Genomic DNA, 19,483 nt, shown 5'->3' with positions numbered 1-19,483 from the left:
GTTTGTTTTATTTCCCTTTCCAGGCTGTACAACCGACTCGCTAATTTCGTTTCGCTAAAATTTGCGTTCCGTTATAATTTTTATATCAGTTCGCAGCCGCCATCTTGCGAACTACTAAAGTCAACATTACCCAATGTAGTATTAAAATTGCCCCAAATCGTAAACTTTATTTTCTTAGTTAAAAGACACCGACTTCATTGATTTACCTGAGTTTTTGGAATATGACATCTTCATTCTGTGACGAGTACGTACACCACAAAAATATTTCTGTATTTTTTCATATAAATTTAATTTTAAGCACCAAAAGAACGCCCTAATATTCTTCTAAACACGAATGATAATTAAAATAATAATAATAATAATAATAATAATAATAATAATAATAATAATAAAGTTATGCATTTAAATTAGTAAAATTACGGAACAATGTCGATATTTGATCTGTAAAAACATGGGGGACAAAATGTCCTTTTACACCGCTATAGTCGATTCTTTTGTCCTACTCAGTGGATTGACATATTCACGCCGCAAGACTTTCTTAAACAAGTAAGTATTTCTTAATCAAATGAACTAACTAGGCCGAAAGAATGGTTATATTTCGGAGTTTTCTTCTTCTGGGCAAATTGCTTTATTTGCATTTTAGCATTATGTGCATTTTATTCCCAGAATTTTGTTAACTTTTTCAGCAAATACAAGTTTTGAAAGCAAATACATAATTTTTAATTCGTCAAAGGAATATTTCTAACGTTCCTATTTACTTGCCTCCCCACGAGGGCAGAGCTGAACACAATGTCGATTTTTAATGTGGAGAAAATCCAGTTCCTACAAAAAAGGGCACTCTGAATAGGAACAAAAATAAAAATTATCTCAGTTTAGAAGGGTTTCTCCTCCACTGACCGAGGACAGAAAAAGTAAAATGCAGTATCGAAACAGATACTGCACTTTATTCTTAGCCAAAAGGCTAAGGAAGTATTTCTAAAGTTGTTGAGATGGTTTACCTTTAACCAGTGTTAGTTTATGAAGCGGAAGCGCTGTTTTACAGTTTGTCACTGTGCAGGGGGAGACAATTCTCGTTTAGTAAAAGATTCGTTTTTTTTTTTTTTTTTTTTTTCATCTCGTAATTCAGGACGCGATATTTTTATTAAATCAAAACATTAAAAAAAGAAAGCTGCGGCATTTTTTTTTTTTTTTAATATAACAAAGTTGATAATATGGTACTGGTAGCGGTTTTAGTTCCATGCCGAACACCATAAAAAACAAACAAAAAAAATAAAACTGAGTTCTCCCTCTCCCTACCCTACGCATGCGCAAAGAACATGTATTAGTTGCCATAGTAACTAAACGATCATGAATTTTTATCAACTTTTTTTTATAAGATTTACTGTTTTATGAATATTGAAATAAATGAAATTACTACACATTTATTAGTAATAATTTTTTTTATATATATTTACATTTTATATTTACATTTTTTTTTAAATGAAAAGAAGTCGATAAAAGTGAGACATAAACAGTAAAACGTCGTCATTTAAAAAGAAAATGCTATTAGAGAAAAGAAAAAGTCGATACTGTTTATGGATATTGAAATAAATGAAATTACTACACATTTATTAATTATAATTTTATCGACTTTTTAAAAATTTAAAGTTTATTAATAAAAAAATATGGGTGTTATCGTATTTCTAAGTTTAATTAAAGTTTAATGTTTTTTTTATTCAATTTTTTTTTTGTGGTTTTCGGCATGAAACTAAAACCGCTACCAGTACCGAAAATGCTATTAAAAAAAAAAGTCGATAAAATTATTACTAATAAATGTGTAGTAATTTCATTTATTTCAATATTCATAAACAGTAAAACTTATTAAAAAAAAGTCGATAAAAATTCATGATCGTTTAGTTACTATGGCAACTAAAACATGTTCTTTGCGCATGCGTAGGGAGAGGGAGAACTCAGTTTTTTTGTTTTTTTTTATGGTGTTCGGCATGGAACTAAAACCGCTACCAGTACCGATAACATTAATAATACAAAACGTAGTTTTTATGCGTCTTTGTTTTCATATCAAAATTTACGATGCCAGAACGAACGAACAAACGAGATGAAAATATTAAAAAAAAAAAAAAAGCTGCGGCAAATTTTTTTATTATTAAAAAGTAAATATTATAGTAAGTTTTTTTTTGTTTATTTTAATAGTCTTTAACCTTAAAAAATACAAAGGATGAAACGTTTAAAGATTCAGCGACCATTTTTTTTTTTTGTTTTTTACTGTAACAATGAAAATGCGATGACAGTTAAAAGGAATTGGGTACTCATGGAGAGAGTGAGTGACCCGTGCTGAAATAATAACGTTATTATTTAAAAAGCCATTCTTGACATGGGGAGGGGAAGGTGTTTTGCACCTATTCTGTACTTTAACCTTACAATTGAATCAGATACGCTACAACAGAACACTGACCATTCTAATTTGTTTTTTTTTAGGGGTAATCGAGGTCGCTGACAACGAATCTGATAATCGAACCCGGGGCAAATTTACCGTTTGCATGGTATTAACCCCTGAACCCACAAACTATTTTCCGCTATTTTACAATTTCCGTTTACGCTACGCACAAGTGCGCGGTAACATAACCAACGATTGTTGAATGTGCCTTCACGGAGCAAACTGCCTTTTCACATGGCGTACGAACAATACCACTCCGCCCCCTCCTCCGCCTCCCCCAATGTAAACAGTAAAATCTCCGAAAAATGTTAAATGGTGTCCTAATCGGTAAATGTCAGTGCGTTACTTACGGAAAAACGGTTAATTAAACTGCAGAAGCACCTGTTAAGCCACACAAGTTCCATAATTGAATCCCGCTCCTGCAAAACAAAAAAAAAAAAAAGAACGAAAAACCTGAAATGTTTGGTGCTTATGATTTTGTAAACCGCATTAAAAGCTACGTTTATGTTACCGCGCGCTCGCGCGTGGCGTAAACGGAAGCTGTAAAATGGTGGGAAGTAGTTTGTGGGGTCAGGGGTTAATACCATGCAAACGGTAAATTTGCCCCGGGTTTGATTATCAGATTCGTTGTCAGCGACCTTGATTACCCCCTAAAAAAACAAATTAGAGTGGTCGGTGTTCTGTTGTAGCGTATCTGAATATTTACCAAAAAAGCATATAACACTTTAATTAAACTTGGAAATACGATTTAAAAAATAGCGCGGATCATTCTCTGCATTAGCACCAAACATTTTGACCCCTCCCTTTACTTAAAAATTCACCAAAAATCAGGAAATTAACCAATTTTAATAAAATTTTCAGTATTTATCAAATAATTATCGCGGAATATAATGAACTAATTATTTTTATTTAAATCTTAGGGGAATGTATTATTTTGTTTACACAAAAAATACTTTTACTAAAGTTATGGTTTTCAGTAGTAAATAAAAAACGGAAGAATTTATTTTTGTGTTTTTTTATATAAATAAAGCATCGTAATTTATAACAATAAAATAAAAAAAAGAATTTTTACAGGAAAATTACGAAAAAAGCTCCTAAAGTCCATATTAATGAATTCTATATAACTCAATGAAAAATGAATTTCTCGAACTACCGATATTACCATTGAATTAAGCATTGTTTATTTAATATTTTGACAGAAAAAAAAATTATAATTGCAAAAAATATTTCTACTTCTTTTTTTTTTAATTATAGGTTTCACATAATTTTTATATGCAAGCTTTTAATAATTTCCTTGTTTGCAAGAATGTGAAACTTTCGGTGTAACATATTTTTTGTATAATATTAAACAATAATTAAAAAAAAAATTTAAAAACAGGAACATAAAAATAGTTAAATTAAAAAATGGAAAAATTTATACAAACCTTCCACGTCAGTAACTACGGATGCCAATCTTGAAAAGAAAAGGAAACCTGTCCGTTTTACTCCCTCCACCTCTGCCCTCTACCTTTTTCCTCCAACTACCCGATGTCATACATTTCAAATTGTGTAAAGTCGACTTTAAATTTCACTGCTTATACTGTCCAGTAAGTAATGGACGATGATGACAATTTTTTTCTATTTCATTCTATGTTTTCTTTTTTTAGATATTTAAAAAAAAAAATTCACTCCATAAAGAAGAATGAAAATATAATAAATCAAAAATTTATGTATTTCTTTGAGAAAAAAAAATCCCCAAGTGTTTGTTTTTTATTTAAGGCAAAATCTTATAAGTAAAATTTGACTATTTTTATACTATGGGAACACATATATCTTCAGGCACAAGGCTACACGGCTAATGCAAACGTGTAGTTTTTACTTCCCTCTGTCCATCCATAGTTCAAACAAGAACAAATGGTGACTTCTGGTTTTTCTATGAAGACATAAAAATGCTTGTGTTATCGCGCTTTTTTTCAAATAGTTGTTTCAAAAATTCCTTCATTTAAAAAATAAATGGAATTTAAAATATAAATATGGATAAATTCTAAACAATGAAGAATGGAACTAAACATTCAATAGTATTTATAGGTAAGTGATTTTTTTCGAATTTATATCGATTTTTTTTATAACCGAAGTAAGTAAATTTTCATTGATTTTCTTCAAGTCTTTTTTAAAGAAAACCGATTTAAAAAAAATAAATATTGCATAATTTGCTTATTAAACCTGTTATTTTTTTAAAATTTGGTCTTTGCTCCTTTAATTGAAAATAATTAGGGGTTGAATTACATTTTTCAAGTAGTTATAAACTTCGAAAAATAGAAGGTCGAATTATTCAATTTTTTTTCACGCATTCTTAAGATCGGTTTCTGACACTGCTAGTCCTGTGATAGTATGATACCGACATAAACAACCTGATGATGTCCATAATGTTATGATATGGTTAGTATGATTACAAAATAAAATGGTACTTCTGCAGTTTACAAACTGTGCTATGTTTTTAGAAAGGAATTTCAGGTTAAATTTAATTGTTACGGTATCCTTTGTTTATTTGTTAGGTGAAAATATAGAATAGTTTATAAAGGGACGCTATATTTACAATAGTTCACTGTGCAGAGGAAGACAACTGTCTTTTACTAAGAGATTCGTTAATTTTTTTTTTATCTTGTCATTTAGGATCCAACAAAATTTCTTTTATTAAATCAAAACATTAAAAAAAAAAAATTGCGAAACTTTTTTCTTTTTAATGTAACAAAGTTGATAACAATAATGCAAAATGTCGTCTGTACGTGACTATGGTAAGATTTTTAAAAAATTAGTCTTTAACCTTAAAAAAATTCAAAGAATGAAACTCTTTAATAAAAACAAGGATGAAACTTAAAGGTGCATTTACAATTCCTCTACAACTATCATGCATTTTCATCTTTTTTTGTAATGTTAAAAACTATATGTTGGGGTTAATAATATTATAAGCTTTGTTTTTGTTACAGTAAAAAAAAAGTCCTCACAGCTTTAAAAGTTTCATCTTTGTTTTATTAAAGCATTTCATTTATTGTATTTTTGAAGGTTAAAGACTATTAAAAAAATAACTTTACCATAACATTTATTTTTAATAAAATAAATTGCTGCAGCTTCTTTTTTAAATGATTTCATCTAATGAAAATATCGTTGATTTTCTCTTAATAATCGTGTAAAGACTACATTTTGTATTATTAATGTTATCAACTTATTAAATTAAAAAAAAAATTGTTGCAGCTTTCTTTTTTAATGTTTTTATTTAATAAAAAATATCGTTTGATCGAGCATCCTAAATTATGAGAAGAAAAATGAACGAATCTCTTAGTAAAAGACAGTTGACTCCATCTGTGCTGTGAACTATTGTAAAACAGCACTAATGAAGGATGCTTGTTAAGATAATCAAAAGATCGATTTCGAAATATCTGGTTTTAACCAAAAAACAACAGTATTTACTTAATTGTTGTGTTGAAAATAGTAATTACGAAAAGTAATCGAATAGAACAATTGCTATTCTGTTTTTAGTAAAAAAAAAGAAGTCTATTGCTATTGGCTAAAATGAAACGTCCGCCATTAAACTAGCAAAAAGGGAGATACGTATGACCACTGTATTTGAATCTTGAAGGTGTTCACATCTAGGGAAAATGCCATTTCCCCAAATTTTCCATTTAAATAATTTTCTACTCAATGAATTTTCGTAATTTTTGAATGTATAACTATTTTCGACATGACAAGTAAGTACTGTTGTTTTAAGCAAAAAGAACATATTTTAAAAAATAGATCTATTGACTCTGTCTTTACAAACACCTAACAAAGCCCCATCTCTTCATGTTAAGTAGGGTTTCTAAATAATGACGTTATTATTTCAGCACGGTCGGTAAACTGCAGATGTACCACTAAAATTCAAACAACTTGTTTCTTATAAAAATGCACCAATATCTAATCCCACTCCAAAAATTGTATATTTAAAAAAAAGTGTTTTACTGTTTAAGAATTGCATTCGACGATGTGTTAACTATGGCCTGTTTTTTAAACATTTTTAACCAACAAAAACAGAAATTAATAAAGAACTTGTAAAATAATTCATCCAAATTTTGGTAGTTAATATTAGTACTAATTTTAAATGAAATTCTAAAAAAAAATCTAATCGGCAATATTTTAAAATATTGTATCACTTATAATCAATTAGGTACTTATGCATTATAAGAGCTGGTCTATTGTCAGATAATTTACGGAAAATACCAAAAGATGCCGAAATGCTGAGCCCTTTAACCTTAATACAAAAAAAATCACAAAGGAAAAATTTGTTTGGTCTCATTTTTTTTATTCTTGAAAAAAATCTAAATATTTATCTTGACTTGAACAAAAAAAATCATAAAAATATCATAAAAAAAGAAAAATTGCATTAAAAAATATTTTGTTTGCTATTCATTAAATAAACATTTATTCACAAACTTAAATTACAATTAATGTTTTTTGTTTTGATTTTCATTTTAGGTTTCTAAAAGTTTCGTAAAAATTTTCCAGTATTTATTCAAGGAAATTATTTTAATTTTCCAATTAATTTTTCATTGAAATTGTTTTTATTTTTCAATTATTTTTTCATTGAATTAGCTTTATACTAGTGTTGGGACGATTCCTAAAATTTTTCCGATTCTGATTCCAGGAAAATGTTGATTAACGATTCCAATACCACTTCCCGTGAAATTGTTGTTTTGAAATATACCATTATATAATCAAAAGTTTTTGTGTATCGAAAAAATTTGGTACAGCGAAAAAGTGGAAAAAGTGTATTGTAATGCTTTTATGGTGGTCAAAAAGCGTTTTTCAGCTGCCATATTACTTCCCATTTACTTGCCTCCCCACGAGAGCAGAGTTAGACACAAGGTCGGTTTTTACTGTGGGGAAGCATTTATTACTAAAACACGAAATTTAAAAGCAAGTTAAGCTGAAAGTAAATAAAAAATTTTTAATTGAAAGAATTAAAGAAAGAAAAAAGGTTCAAAGAAATTTCGAAACACATTAAGATAAATAAAGATTACCTTTAAAGTAGTTAATAAAATTCTTGTACATCATATTAAATATGTTATGAAAAGTTCTATGACGGTTTTATCATAAATTTTTGACAGCAAACAAACAGTTAAACTTAAAAATATACGAGAATCATAATGAAAGAATCATAAATCTAAGATATTTTTTAACGATGCGGTCCAATTTCCGATTTCCCCCAAAATACACGATTCTTCTGATTCCGATTAATCATCCTACCACTACTTTATAGTGTTTTCCATAAATTGCCCAGACATTTGTGATCATAGTCTGGTTTTTATACTGCATAAGTACCATCAATTATTACTAGTGGGTATAGAGAAGCAACTATAGTGAACCGACTTTAACTCATATGAACAAAAAAACTTGGTAGTCTTTGCTAATTTTATACAGTGTACTAAAAAAAGTACATTGAATATAATTATTTTAAGTGATAATAAAGTGTGTTAAGCGTCATTTTTTCATATTATACTAATACCATGGGAGTGGTCCCAAATCTCTAATTGGCTTCCTAAGAAAGTTGTCAGGTTTGAACATCATCAAAACTTCAAATATATCCTACTTTGATGAAATTTATATCATTTGTATCAAATTTTCCAGGGAAAACAATAGAAGTTGTACCAATTTCTGTTACCTTTCATGTATTGAAATCTACATGTCCCTAACTAAGTGGCCCATGAGGAGGGAATCCCCTTTAAACTTCTAATACATAAATCCAATTTTTATTAAATTTAAACCATATGTATAAGCCATTAATGTAATGAGTTTTACAACATTTCAGCTTCTTCCAACAATATTTGTGAGCGAAACTGGATGAGGGAGCAGTAAAAACAAGGAAAGTACTGTGTTGTGATTAACTTATTGAAAAAACGCATCCTCATTCAATCCCGACTAGTTGGAAAAAATTTAACTTTAATTTTAATGAACAATATTGAATTATTATTATAGATTATTTTCTGATTAAATTCGATTTTGTATTGATCTCTTTGAACCATTTGCTCATAATCATCTAAATCATAATTAGTCAAAATCAAAGTATTTTATTACATCGCGAGCTGTACCCTGCCATGCGTTGCTGTGGCTCAATTTGGTGTAATGGAAAATTCTAATAATAAGAGAAAATGCATGTTTCTTATATTCTTAGTACAGCAATCCAATCAAAAAAGTAAAAAAAAAAAAGGCGAAAATGAAAAAAATGGTACTCTTGCAGAACTGGATCTGGATCCTTGAGAGTTATCGTCAATCATGGCTTAGGCTCAATCAACATTCAGTGGATGAAGCCGAACATTGCTAAAATGTTGAAACGTTAAATAGTTTGTTTTTTATTGTATTAAAAAATGTGAGCTTTTGGGTGAGGGGGTACTATACACAGATTCGAAAAAGTTGTCTAAAAACAAATAAATGAAAGCAAAGGTAAGGTAAATTATGTTTCTACCTAACTGGATAACTTTTTAGTGTTTTTATTTAATGTAAAATGTTTAATCAGCTCGAAAAACTCAGTGTTTCTCAATGTATTTGAAAAAGACGAATGGTCGCGGACTCTGTTAAATATGTTAAGGTTGGGAAAATCAGTTAAAAACTAAAAAACTATACAAAACAGTGTCAGATGCCTACTGATTATACGTTATCATGACATGGCTAACATATTCGGTGGGTTTCTGACAGTATTTTGTATATTTTTTTTTTGTTTTAAATCATTTTCACAAACTTAACATCATCAACAGTGTCCGCCATGATTTGTATTTTTCAAATACACTGATAAACACTGTTTTTCAAGCCGACTAAACGTTACAGTAAATAAAATGGGTTTCTATTACTAAACACAGAAACGAAAAAATTGTCAAAAAATAAATATAATAAATAAATGCAACCTAACTGGATAAGATTTTAGTGTTTTTATTTAGTGTAAAATGTTTAATCAGTTCGAAACCATGTAGTGTTTATCTGTATATTTGAAAAATACAAATGGTGGCAGACTGTGTTGAACACGTTAAGTTTGGGACAATGAGTTAAAACTAAAAAACTATGCAAAATACTGTCAGGAACTCACTCAATATATGTTACCGTGATATAGGCAAACATGTATTCGGTGTTTTTTTTACAGTATTTTGTATAGTTTTTTAGTTTTAACTCATTTTCCCAAATTTAACATGTTTAATACAGTCTGTCGCCATTTGTAATCTTCAAATATAGCAATAAACGCTGTTTTTCGAGCCAAATAAACATTTTGGTAATAAAGTAACATATTCTGCCTTTGATAATATTTGTTATACATTTATTTTTTGACAACTTTTTCGAATCTATATGTACAGTAGTACAAACCCAATAAAAACACTAAAAATTATCCAATTAGGTAGAAAAGTAACTTATCTTGCCTTTGAAAATATTTATTTGTTATTTATTTGTTTTTGTTGACAACTTTTTCAAGTCTTTGTGTAAGTACAAACCCAAAGGGGGTATTTTTCTGCCTAATTTTATTTTTGGTACCGCGCTTAAATTTAAATTTCACAATATCTTTTTTGGGGGGGTATTTTTTTTTACATTAGGTCCACCTTCACAATTTTCGACTATGCTGAATAAGAAAATCGCATTTAAAATTTGCAGAGACAAGTAGTTTTTGAGATATAAAGACCTGTACTATGCACTATAATTCACTGGCGGCCATGAATAAATACTCCCAACCTCCCTATATTAAGAACGGCTTTTGAAATAAACAACACCCATGCCTAACCATGTGTTTTAACCTTTTACCTGTCTTTCGTCTGTTAAAAACGGCCTTTGGAATAAATACCACCATTCTCCCTATGTTAAGAATGGCTTTCGGAATAAACACCCCCAACCTACCCATGTTAAAAATTGTGGAGGTGGACCTAATGTGAAAATTTACCTTTTGTTTTTTTTAATAAATTGTTAGTTGAAAGCACAAAATAGTGACAAAACACCATCCCCTCCCCTTGGTAAGAATGGCTGAAAAAATAACAGTTTTGTTGGTAGAAACTTTTCTGCATTTCACCTAACAATTTTTGGTGCTAATGCACTTACTGATCCGCGCTATTTTTTAAATCGTATTTCCAAGTTTGATTAAAGTTTTATATGTTTTTTTTTTTCAATTGTGAGGTTAAAGTACAAAATAGGTACAAAACATCCTCCCCTCCCCATGTTAAGAATGGCTTTTTAAATAATGTTATTATTTCAGCACGGATCACTTTCTCCATTAGTACCTAATATTTTTATTTTATTTTATTAAAAAAGATATCGTGAAATTATAAAAAATAAAAAGATATATTGAAAGTTGAATTTAACTTGAAAAAAAAAAAAAAAAAAACAATGTGAACGGCGCATTCAACGTTGTAACCAGAGCTTATTTGACAATAAGGTCATGTTAGTTGATTAATGGGTGCTAATGCACTTACAGACTCGCGCTATTTTTTTAATTGTATTGTTTAATTGTATTTTTTAATTGTATTGTTTAAAGTTTTATGTTTTTTTGGTATTTTTTAGATTAGGTCCACCTCCACAATTTTCTTTTAAATGACGACTTTTATAGGTTTTCAACTATGCTGAATACGGAAATCGCACTGAATTTTGCAGAAATAAGTAGTTATCAAGATATAAATAGTTGTTTTATGCATTGTATTCTTTGGCGGACATCTTTGTTACGCGCGCAAAAAAAGATGGCCGCCAGTGATTACAATGCATTATACAACTTTTTATATCTCGATAACTACTTATTTCTGCAAAATTTTAATTCGATTTCCATATTTAGCCTATAAAAGTCGTCAGTTAAAAGAAAATTGTGGAGGTGGACCTAATCTAAAAATTTACCATTTATTATTCAATTGTAAGGTTAAAGTACAGAATAGGTACCAAACACCCTCCACTCCCCATGTTAAGAATGGCTTTTTAAATAATAATATTATTATTTCAGCATGGATCAATAAGTGCATGAGTATCCAATTTCTTTAATAAAGAAAAACATTCATATTTATGTAACAACAACTTCTGTAAAAAGAAAAAAGTGTACTTTCAATTTTGTTAAAAAAGGTTTTCTTAAAAAAAAATAAAACATTAATCGGTAATCAGTGCTGAAATAATAACGTTATTATTTAAAAAGCCATTCTTAACATGGCGAGGGGAGAGTGTTTTGTAGCTAAAAACATATAAAACTTTAATTAAATGTAGAAATACGATTTAAAAAATAGCACGGATCAGTAAGTGTATTAGCACCGATTTATTATTTAAGCACGTTACCAATCCGTAAATTTTGTACAGAATGAACTTGTACTTTCACTTAACAATTTATAGTTTTAATAATAAAAAAGTTCATATTTCTTATATCGAAGCAATTGTTTAAAAAAACAAAAACAAAAAACAACTTCGACTTCAACTTTTATGCTTCAACTCAAAGCGCAAGCGAGCAACTTTTTTTTTTGCCTGATATAATAAAGAAAAAATTTTTAACTTAGAAAATTTGGAAGATACAAAATGAATTTAAATTTTTAAAATAGGGAATTCTTTTTTTTACTTATCGAGTAAACAGAAAATGAAATCTTATTCATGTCGTCAAATCGTGGTGTATGAAATGAATTGAAACGGAAGTTCAGTTCTACCAACAAAAACAGGTCCGCAGTATTGGCTTACAAAAAATATTTTTATTTTATTTAATATTTTTATAATTGGAGATGTTAATTTATTTTAATAACATAGAAACATCCCTCGACTTTAAAGATGGATTGTCTGAAAATTGGTAATGTAGAAATATGGTTTTATCAATTTTGAACGAACCAAGAAGTAATTTTTATATATAGAGATGTAGGAAAGTTATGTCTGTCTTGTAAATAAAAGTGAACCATGGACCATGCTTACACATTAACTTCTACAAGAAAACTAACATATACATTCTTGTATACAGCAAGAAAAATGTCAGTCAGCATTTTACTGATTTAAACTTCCAGGAATGAACGATCCAAAGGCTACAAGAGGTCAACAGACACTACAATCAACAAACAGGATCTTCGACAAACATTATATTCAACAAACAGTGATAATTGTAATAGGGACAAGCCTATAACAGAAAATGATTATGACTTCAGGTCAGGCTTTTGCAAAGCTAACTGGCTGAATAGGGGAAATATATTCTTTTCTTTCATAAAATGCCAGGTGTCGAAATGCTGAGTTAGTGAAATTGCAGTAGCCATTTTCATTTAAGCACCCATTATTTGTTACCATTGGTTTACTATTTAAAAAAAAATTTGTATGTTAAGATTTTTGTTCCTTAGAAGCACTGGTTGAGTTTGAATAAAATAAGATATGTATTATATACGTTTGAAGCCAAATATCTTTATGAATTTCAATATAACTTTCAAACAAATTAAATGTCTGTTTATTTTGTAATAATGCGTTGTTTTGACTTCAAACATATATAATATGTATTTTATTTTATTCAAACTCAACCAGCGCTTATAAGGAACAAAAATCTTAATGTGTATCCCGTGTGACCAACGCACGGTCCCGAGATTTAAAAAAACTACCATAAAAACAACAAACGGACTTCTACTTGCTGATTCTCTGCTCCAACAACAACATGGCAACAAAAAAAAAAGAAATACATACTGAAGATGAAGCGTTGCTTCGAAATATATTTATGAATTTCAATATAAATTTCAAACAAAATGTCTGTTTAATTTATAATAATGCATTGTTTTGGCTTCAAACGTATATAATACATATTTTATTTTATTCAAATATTTATATGATTTAAGCAAAAAAATTCATAAAAATGACAAAACTCATAAGAAATTCAAAACAAAATTTCTTTGCTGTTATTTATTCAAGAAAACTAATCTTTATTCACGAAACTTACCTTCAAATCAATGTTTCGTAAAAATTGTCAATATAATTAATCTCAATATCGTTCGTGAATTAGAATTTACAAGAGTAAAAGCTTTATGAGTGTTTCCTTTTGGCATATATACTAAGCATACCAAACATAAGCTAATGTATTTGGTGGCTTTATCATAAATTTTGGTGTACTGTTTTCTTGTACACAGTTTAACTTCAAATATGTTTGGAAAGTGACACACAGATATATGTATGTTGTTGAAAGAACATAGGCACTTTTTTGTGCAACCTTGTATTAGGTATAATGAGAAATACAATCATCATGCGAAATCCTCATTAATTAAAGGGGAAACAACTATAAACGAACGAAAGTTGTCAATTACCTCCATACTTGAGTGAGGTGATAGCTGTTAGCTGCATGCAACAACAAAGGGTATGTTGTTGGTGTTATGACTGACAGCATGTTGTTGTAATCGTGTTACTTTGTTTCTGTGATAAATCCTTTTATCACATTTGCTACGAATTGACACGGCTACTGGAGGCTCCCCCCCTACAGTTTGATTGCTGCAGCAAAAAGTATAATGTACAATAGAACCTCAAGATACGGTGGCTCTAGGATACGTTTTTTTGTTTTGTTTTTTCAGGTTAGGATGTGGAATACAGTGTTTTCCGACCCCTGGTTACGGTATCTGTCATGCCTTACAGTGTTATTTATAATGTACATGTGTATTATGTACTGTACTGTATTTTGTTACTAATTTTAATGCCATATCCCGGGGTTCTACTGTGTTTTAATAAATTATATATTTTATAAAAATAAGACCAAAGTTTTATTTTATATTCAACCTTCTATTTTCGGCAGTAAAATCATAGAGACTAAAATCTTAATTCTCTTAGCCAGCAAAGAATTAATGATTAATGCTAAGGCGACTGGCTTACCTCCAATTCTTGACATAGTTGCATAAAGACTAAATCTGTTAGACCCACTAGTTGGAACACTTATAATCATAGTAGCATTTATACTGTTTTATTATTGAGACATTCAGCATATATGAATAGCGAATGACTCTCCAGACTATGATAATATCACACATGATAAGATCAGGTAGATGTAAAACTGGATTTTTTTTTTACATGGGGGTCACCACTTATCAAGGCCCGAAGGCCACTCAGGGATAAGGGTTATGGCATGTACAGAAATCAATGAGATAGTATTGTAGTAATCATTAGTATTGGGGGTTTTGATAGAGTGTCTTACTTAAGGGGGCGGCTTGTCAGAAGTCTGTTTATGTTGGACTTGAAGACGTCCAAGTTGTAGTCAGGTGGGAAACAGGCAAGCGGCAGAGAGTTCCACTGGCGTGCAGTTCTAAGAAAGAAGCTTTGCTCATGGAATCTATGTTTGGATTTAGGCACAGATAAAGAGTGGGGAAAATTATTGACAGTAGTTTCAGCCAGACGGGTGTTTCTTGTGAAAGATTGGCGAGGGGGGGGACGAGGGATTGGAGCTCAGATGAGCACCTGCCATGGAAATAACGATAATACAAAGACAGGCTTGCAACGTCTCTTCTGTGGGAGAGAGGTGGCAGGGAAGAGAGAAGAGTGAGTACTTGGTGAATACCACATAAGTTTTGAATATTACTCTCCAGTATATCTCATTATCCTAAGGACCTCAACTAAAGGTTCTTTCATTACCAAATTTTTATACATGTTTTAAGGATTTAATTTTAATATATGTCTGATTTTTATTTAAATCTTACTGGGAGTGAGAAGTTGTCTGTATGATAATGGATCGACTCAGAGTTAAGTGAATAAATAATTGAGTTGTGAATTGTTGCCGTACTCTACTAGCATGGCCCAAAGGTGAGAGAGTACAACAATACAAAGATTTAAACCTGTCAGAAACTCATAAGTTGTCAGGTACCTGCACCAGAAGTGAAAGGTAAGTAGGAAGAGTAATGGTTGACAGCATGTTGTTGTAATCCTTTCTCTTTGTTTCGGTGCTGATTAATTTTTTTCATTTTGCAAGCTGATTTTGCTATGAATGGAGATGACTACTATAGGCTCTCATATGGTGTTTGGTTGGCAATGCATGGGGTATCATGGATTTTAATGAATAAATTATATATTTTATAAAAAGAAGACCAAAGTGTTTTTATTCAGCATTCCATTTTCTGCTGTAGCACTTGGTGAGTATCATGTAAGGTTGAAAGCTTGCACTCCAGTATTTTTCATTAGCCTAAGAACCTCGGCTAAAGCTTCTTGAACTATTAAATTAAAAAAACAAATTTGAAGGGTTTCGTTCACATATATGACTGCTTTTTATTTAAATTAGCATACAAGCTGTAAAATATTGTTTTTTTTATTTATTCACAGCTAACAAAAGCAATGGATAAAAATGCAAGTGCGCTGAAATGAAAGCTTCTTCATCTGAACAGATAAATATTTCATCTGAATTTTCATTTGAAAAGAACAGATTCTAATTTCTAGACAAACACAGAAAGTTAACCTTGGCAAAAGCGGGGGTTATTTGTAATGCATGTGCTGCATAATTTACACAAAAAAGATCATTTTTCTTCTATTGAAATCGCCACAGACAAGACATTAAGCCACTTGATGTAAAAAAACTAAAAAATACCACTTTAAAGTTAAAAACTGACCAATGGTAAGTGTTAGATGAATAAATTCCAAATCAGAAAACAGCAATTCTTCCCTTTTTGTTAGAAACTTTGTTCATGGAATGTGAGGATTAAAGGACAGAATTAGGGAACTAAGAATTACGAGGCTGTCAGAAGTAAACCAAAGTTTAATTTTCTATTCTAAGAGTAGTTTAATTTTTTAAGTGCTTGGCTCGTCATTCACAATAGACTGATTTTTACACCGCATAAAATTTATGCCAAAATCCATTGCAAAAAGGAAAACATGGAAGCACTCATGGAAGAGAAATCTTACAGTTGTGAGGTGTGTGGCCTAATTTTTACTTCAAAAAACGAATTTGAGATACATTCACGTGCCCATCCGGAAGTGAAGCCGCATTCTTGTGAGGTTTGTGGATCATCGTTTAAAACGAAATCGACATTAAAGATCCATGTGCGAATCCACACTGGGGAGAAACCTTACTCATGTGAAATGTGCGGATCTTCGTTTACCGGAAAATCTCACTTGACCGTGCACATGCGACGGCACGTTGGCAACAAACCTTATGGTTGCGACGTGTGCGATTCATCATTCACAACGAAATCCGAATTAGAGAGCCACGTTCGCACACACACTGGTGAACGACCTTTTCCTTGCGAAGTGTGCAACTCGGCATTCTCACGAAAATCCGATCTCAAGAGACATGCGCAGATTCATACGGGACGGAAACCGTATTCTTGTGGAGTGTGTGGCTCGTCATTTACAGAGAAATCTTCTTTGAAAGTACACATGCACATACACACGGGAGAGAAGCCCCATTCTTGTCAAGTGTGTGTCCTGTCTTTTACGACAAAGTCAGCCTTAAAGAGACATATACAGATTCACACGGGAGAGAAACCCCATGTTTGCACAGTCTGTTCCTCTTCGTTTTCACAGAAAACTCATTTAAAAATGCACCTGCTGATCCACACTGGAGTGAAACCTTTTTCGTGTGAAGTGTGCAGTGCAGCATTCACAGGAAAAGCTAAATTAAAAGTGCACATGCGAAAACACACTGAAGCAAAGCAAAAATCTTGTGAAGATAATAAGGCGTCATTTACAAATAAAGACAAAATAAAAGCACAGATGAAAACCCACTGAAGATAAGAAATTATCAGAACCTCAAGAATGACTTAAAGGCTACATGGTCTCTAAAAAGAATTAAACGTTATACTGGTTGTGATAGCAGCAATTAACCTAATAAATAAAAAAAATATTAAGAATACTTCGAAACAATCCCTGGAAGATCCAGCTGTAACAAAATACAGTTGGCAACCATAAATGAAACAACGTTTTTCCTTAAAAGAACCCTTACATATAAATCCAAATCATAATAAAATCAAGTGTTAGCTCTAGGAGGAGTTAGCTCCCTTGATCTTTTATAGTTGACTGAAGTAAATAAAAAGACATTCTTGTGATATGAATAATGTATCATTCACAAGTGAAGGCAAAAGAAGGCATACATAATGGAGATAACACAATATCAGAAACTCAAGAATGACTTAAAGGCGACATGGTCTCTGAAAAGTAAAAAAGCATTATACACGTTATAGGAGCAACTGACCTAATAAAAAAATAACAAATATTTAAAACACTTGGGAACAATCTCCAGAAGACCAAGTTAACACACTGATTGAGTTCACTATCTCAAATAACTATGGGGAGGGGAATGGAATGGAAAAAAATAAAATACGAGGACTTTAAAAATTATTTAAAACTGACATGGTCTCTGAAAAAAAAAATACACATTATACCGGTTGCGATAGGAGCAACTACCCTATTAATAAAAAAAATCTTAAGAAATTGGAAACAATCCCTGGAAGACCAAGCTGTAAGATAATACAGATAGCAACCATAAAAGGAACAAAGTTTATCCTTAAAAGAGTCTTCGGATAAAAATCCAAATCATAATGAAATCAAGTATTAGCTTGATCTTTTAAAACTAAAGTAAATTAAAAAAAAAAAAAGTCATATTCTTGTGAAGTGAATAGTGAATCATTTACAAGTAAAGATAAAATAAAACACACGAAAACCAACACTCAAGATAATTAAGATTATTAAGCTATGGAAGAATACGTGAAAATTTGCTTGAACATTTTATTTTCGATTTTTGCTCTATTGTTGCTTTCTTTTTTTATTCTTTTGCCAATCGCTGGGCTCTGACTTTTGAGTTCCTTGGCTATGTTCTTCAGCTCCCTACTCTTGTCAGAACTTCAAGAATGATTTAAAGATGACATGTTTTCTGAAAAGAAATAAGCATTATACAAATTGTGATAGGAAATAATCTATTATATAATCTCACGTCTGTTTAAATGTATGCTTTTTTGTATGTCTGCCTAAAACTTTTGAGAGAGTTGAAGGATTTTCACGAGATCAGTATCGTTTTGAAGCTCGTTCCTTCTGACGACAAATATCAAAAATTGATTAAAAACATTAATTCCTTCACCCTTTACTGGGCACTTTTCTATAAGGAGGGGTCGCTTTTTTCGCCGATATTTTCAAAAGTCATCCCCTCTTTTCGATTGACTAGCTTTAATTTAAACCTTCACCGCTTCCCGTTTGGTGATGGATGCAATGGCAAAGACGTCACGTTTTCTTTTTCACATTCTTTTCCTCCTTTGCAATATGGGTTCAAGCCTGCCTGCCACTACCACATTTTTTTTTTGTTCAACACACACCTCCAAACACCCAGACAACGCCGAGCACCCAGGCTAGTAACCTAATAAAAACATTAAGAATACTTGGAAACAATCATTGGAAGATAAAGCTATAGCTAAATACAGATAGCAGCCATAAAAGAGCCCTCGGATATAAATTCAAATCTTAATGAATTAAGGGAGCCCCTTGATCTCTTGAAACTAACTAAAGTGAATTTTAAAAAAAAGATTTGTCATGATATACAAACAATAGAATACTGCAATAATGTTAATCCTGATCATTAATAAACGTGAAAATGAAATAAACTTCCTGGCCTAACATACACAGGCAACATTAATTGAAAAAAATACATTAAAGACATTGCTAAGGCTGCTGCAAATGTTAAAAGCTCCCTCAGTCATGCTAGAAAATTACACCAGCGGATATCCTATTATTTTACAAAGCCATAGTTCACCTATGCATGGAGTATTATTGTCACATCAAGACTGGTACATCTACTACTAGTCTCTCACTCTTACACATGCATGGGCGAATTGTGGCTTTGTAGGGCATTTATTGATTATAAATTATCTCTAATTATAAAAATTAAAACATAATTTGTTTACAAATGTATCTCGATCCCAGAACTAAATTATATTTTAGTATGTTATTTGTGTGAGTAAAATATATTGAATTGAAAAAAATCCTTAGCAAAACGAATGTTGACTGACTTAGCTTAATAATAGTTAAGTTCAAATTATTCAGAAGACAATGAATCAAACCCTGTAAATAGCATTTTTCTGTTCTGTATATACATAACTCAACATTTGGTAAACTATTGCTGCCACATCTGAGCTG

The 19,483-nt window shown here is 30.8% G+C and overlaps 1 protein-coding gene across 2 annotated transcripts; it reads left to right on the top strand.

Moving 5' to 3' along the window:
• Window positions 1-369: 369 nt before the first annotated feature.
• Window positions 370-18,497, top strand: LOC145242292 (uncharacterized). Of its 2 annotated transcripts, none has more exons than XM_080105303.1 (2): window positions 370-546; window positions 15,689-18,497. In XM_080105303.1, exon 2 carries the CDS (start codon window positions 16,235-16,237, stop codon window positions 17,087-17,089), a length of 855 nt encoding a protein of 284 aa, XP_079961429.1. In that variant the 5' UTR covers window positions 370-546; window positions 15,689-16,234; the 3' UTR covers window positions 17,090-18,497. The 2 variants fall into 2 exon arrangements, with proteins under 2 accessions (XP_079961429.1, XP_079961430.1); XM_080105304.1 differs by lacking the exon at window positions 370-546 and adding an exon at window positions 1,928-2,162.
• Window positions 18,498-19,483: the final 986 nt, after the last annotated feature.

Source organism: Euprymna scolopes, chromosome 21 (assembly GCF_053919585.1).
Source record: "Euprymna scolopes isolate OS-2025 chromosome 21, ASM5391958v1, whole genome shotgun sequence".
In the NCBI taxonomy this organism is placed as follows: Eukaryota; Metazoa; Mollusca; class Cephalopoda; order Sepiida; family Sepiolidae; genus Euprymna; species Euprymna scolopes.
Note: the sequence above shows the minus strand (reverse complement) of the source record. Positions and strands in the feature narration are given on the sequence as shown.

What these genes read in the sequence shown, in the direction of transcription:
- LOC145242292 (XM_080105303.1), top strand. Translation starts at nt 16,235, where the DNA reads ATGGAAGCACTCATGGAAGAGAAATCTTACAGTTGTGAGGTGTGTGGC.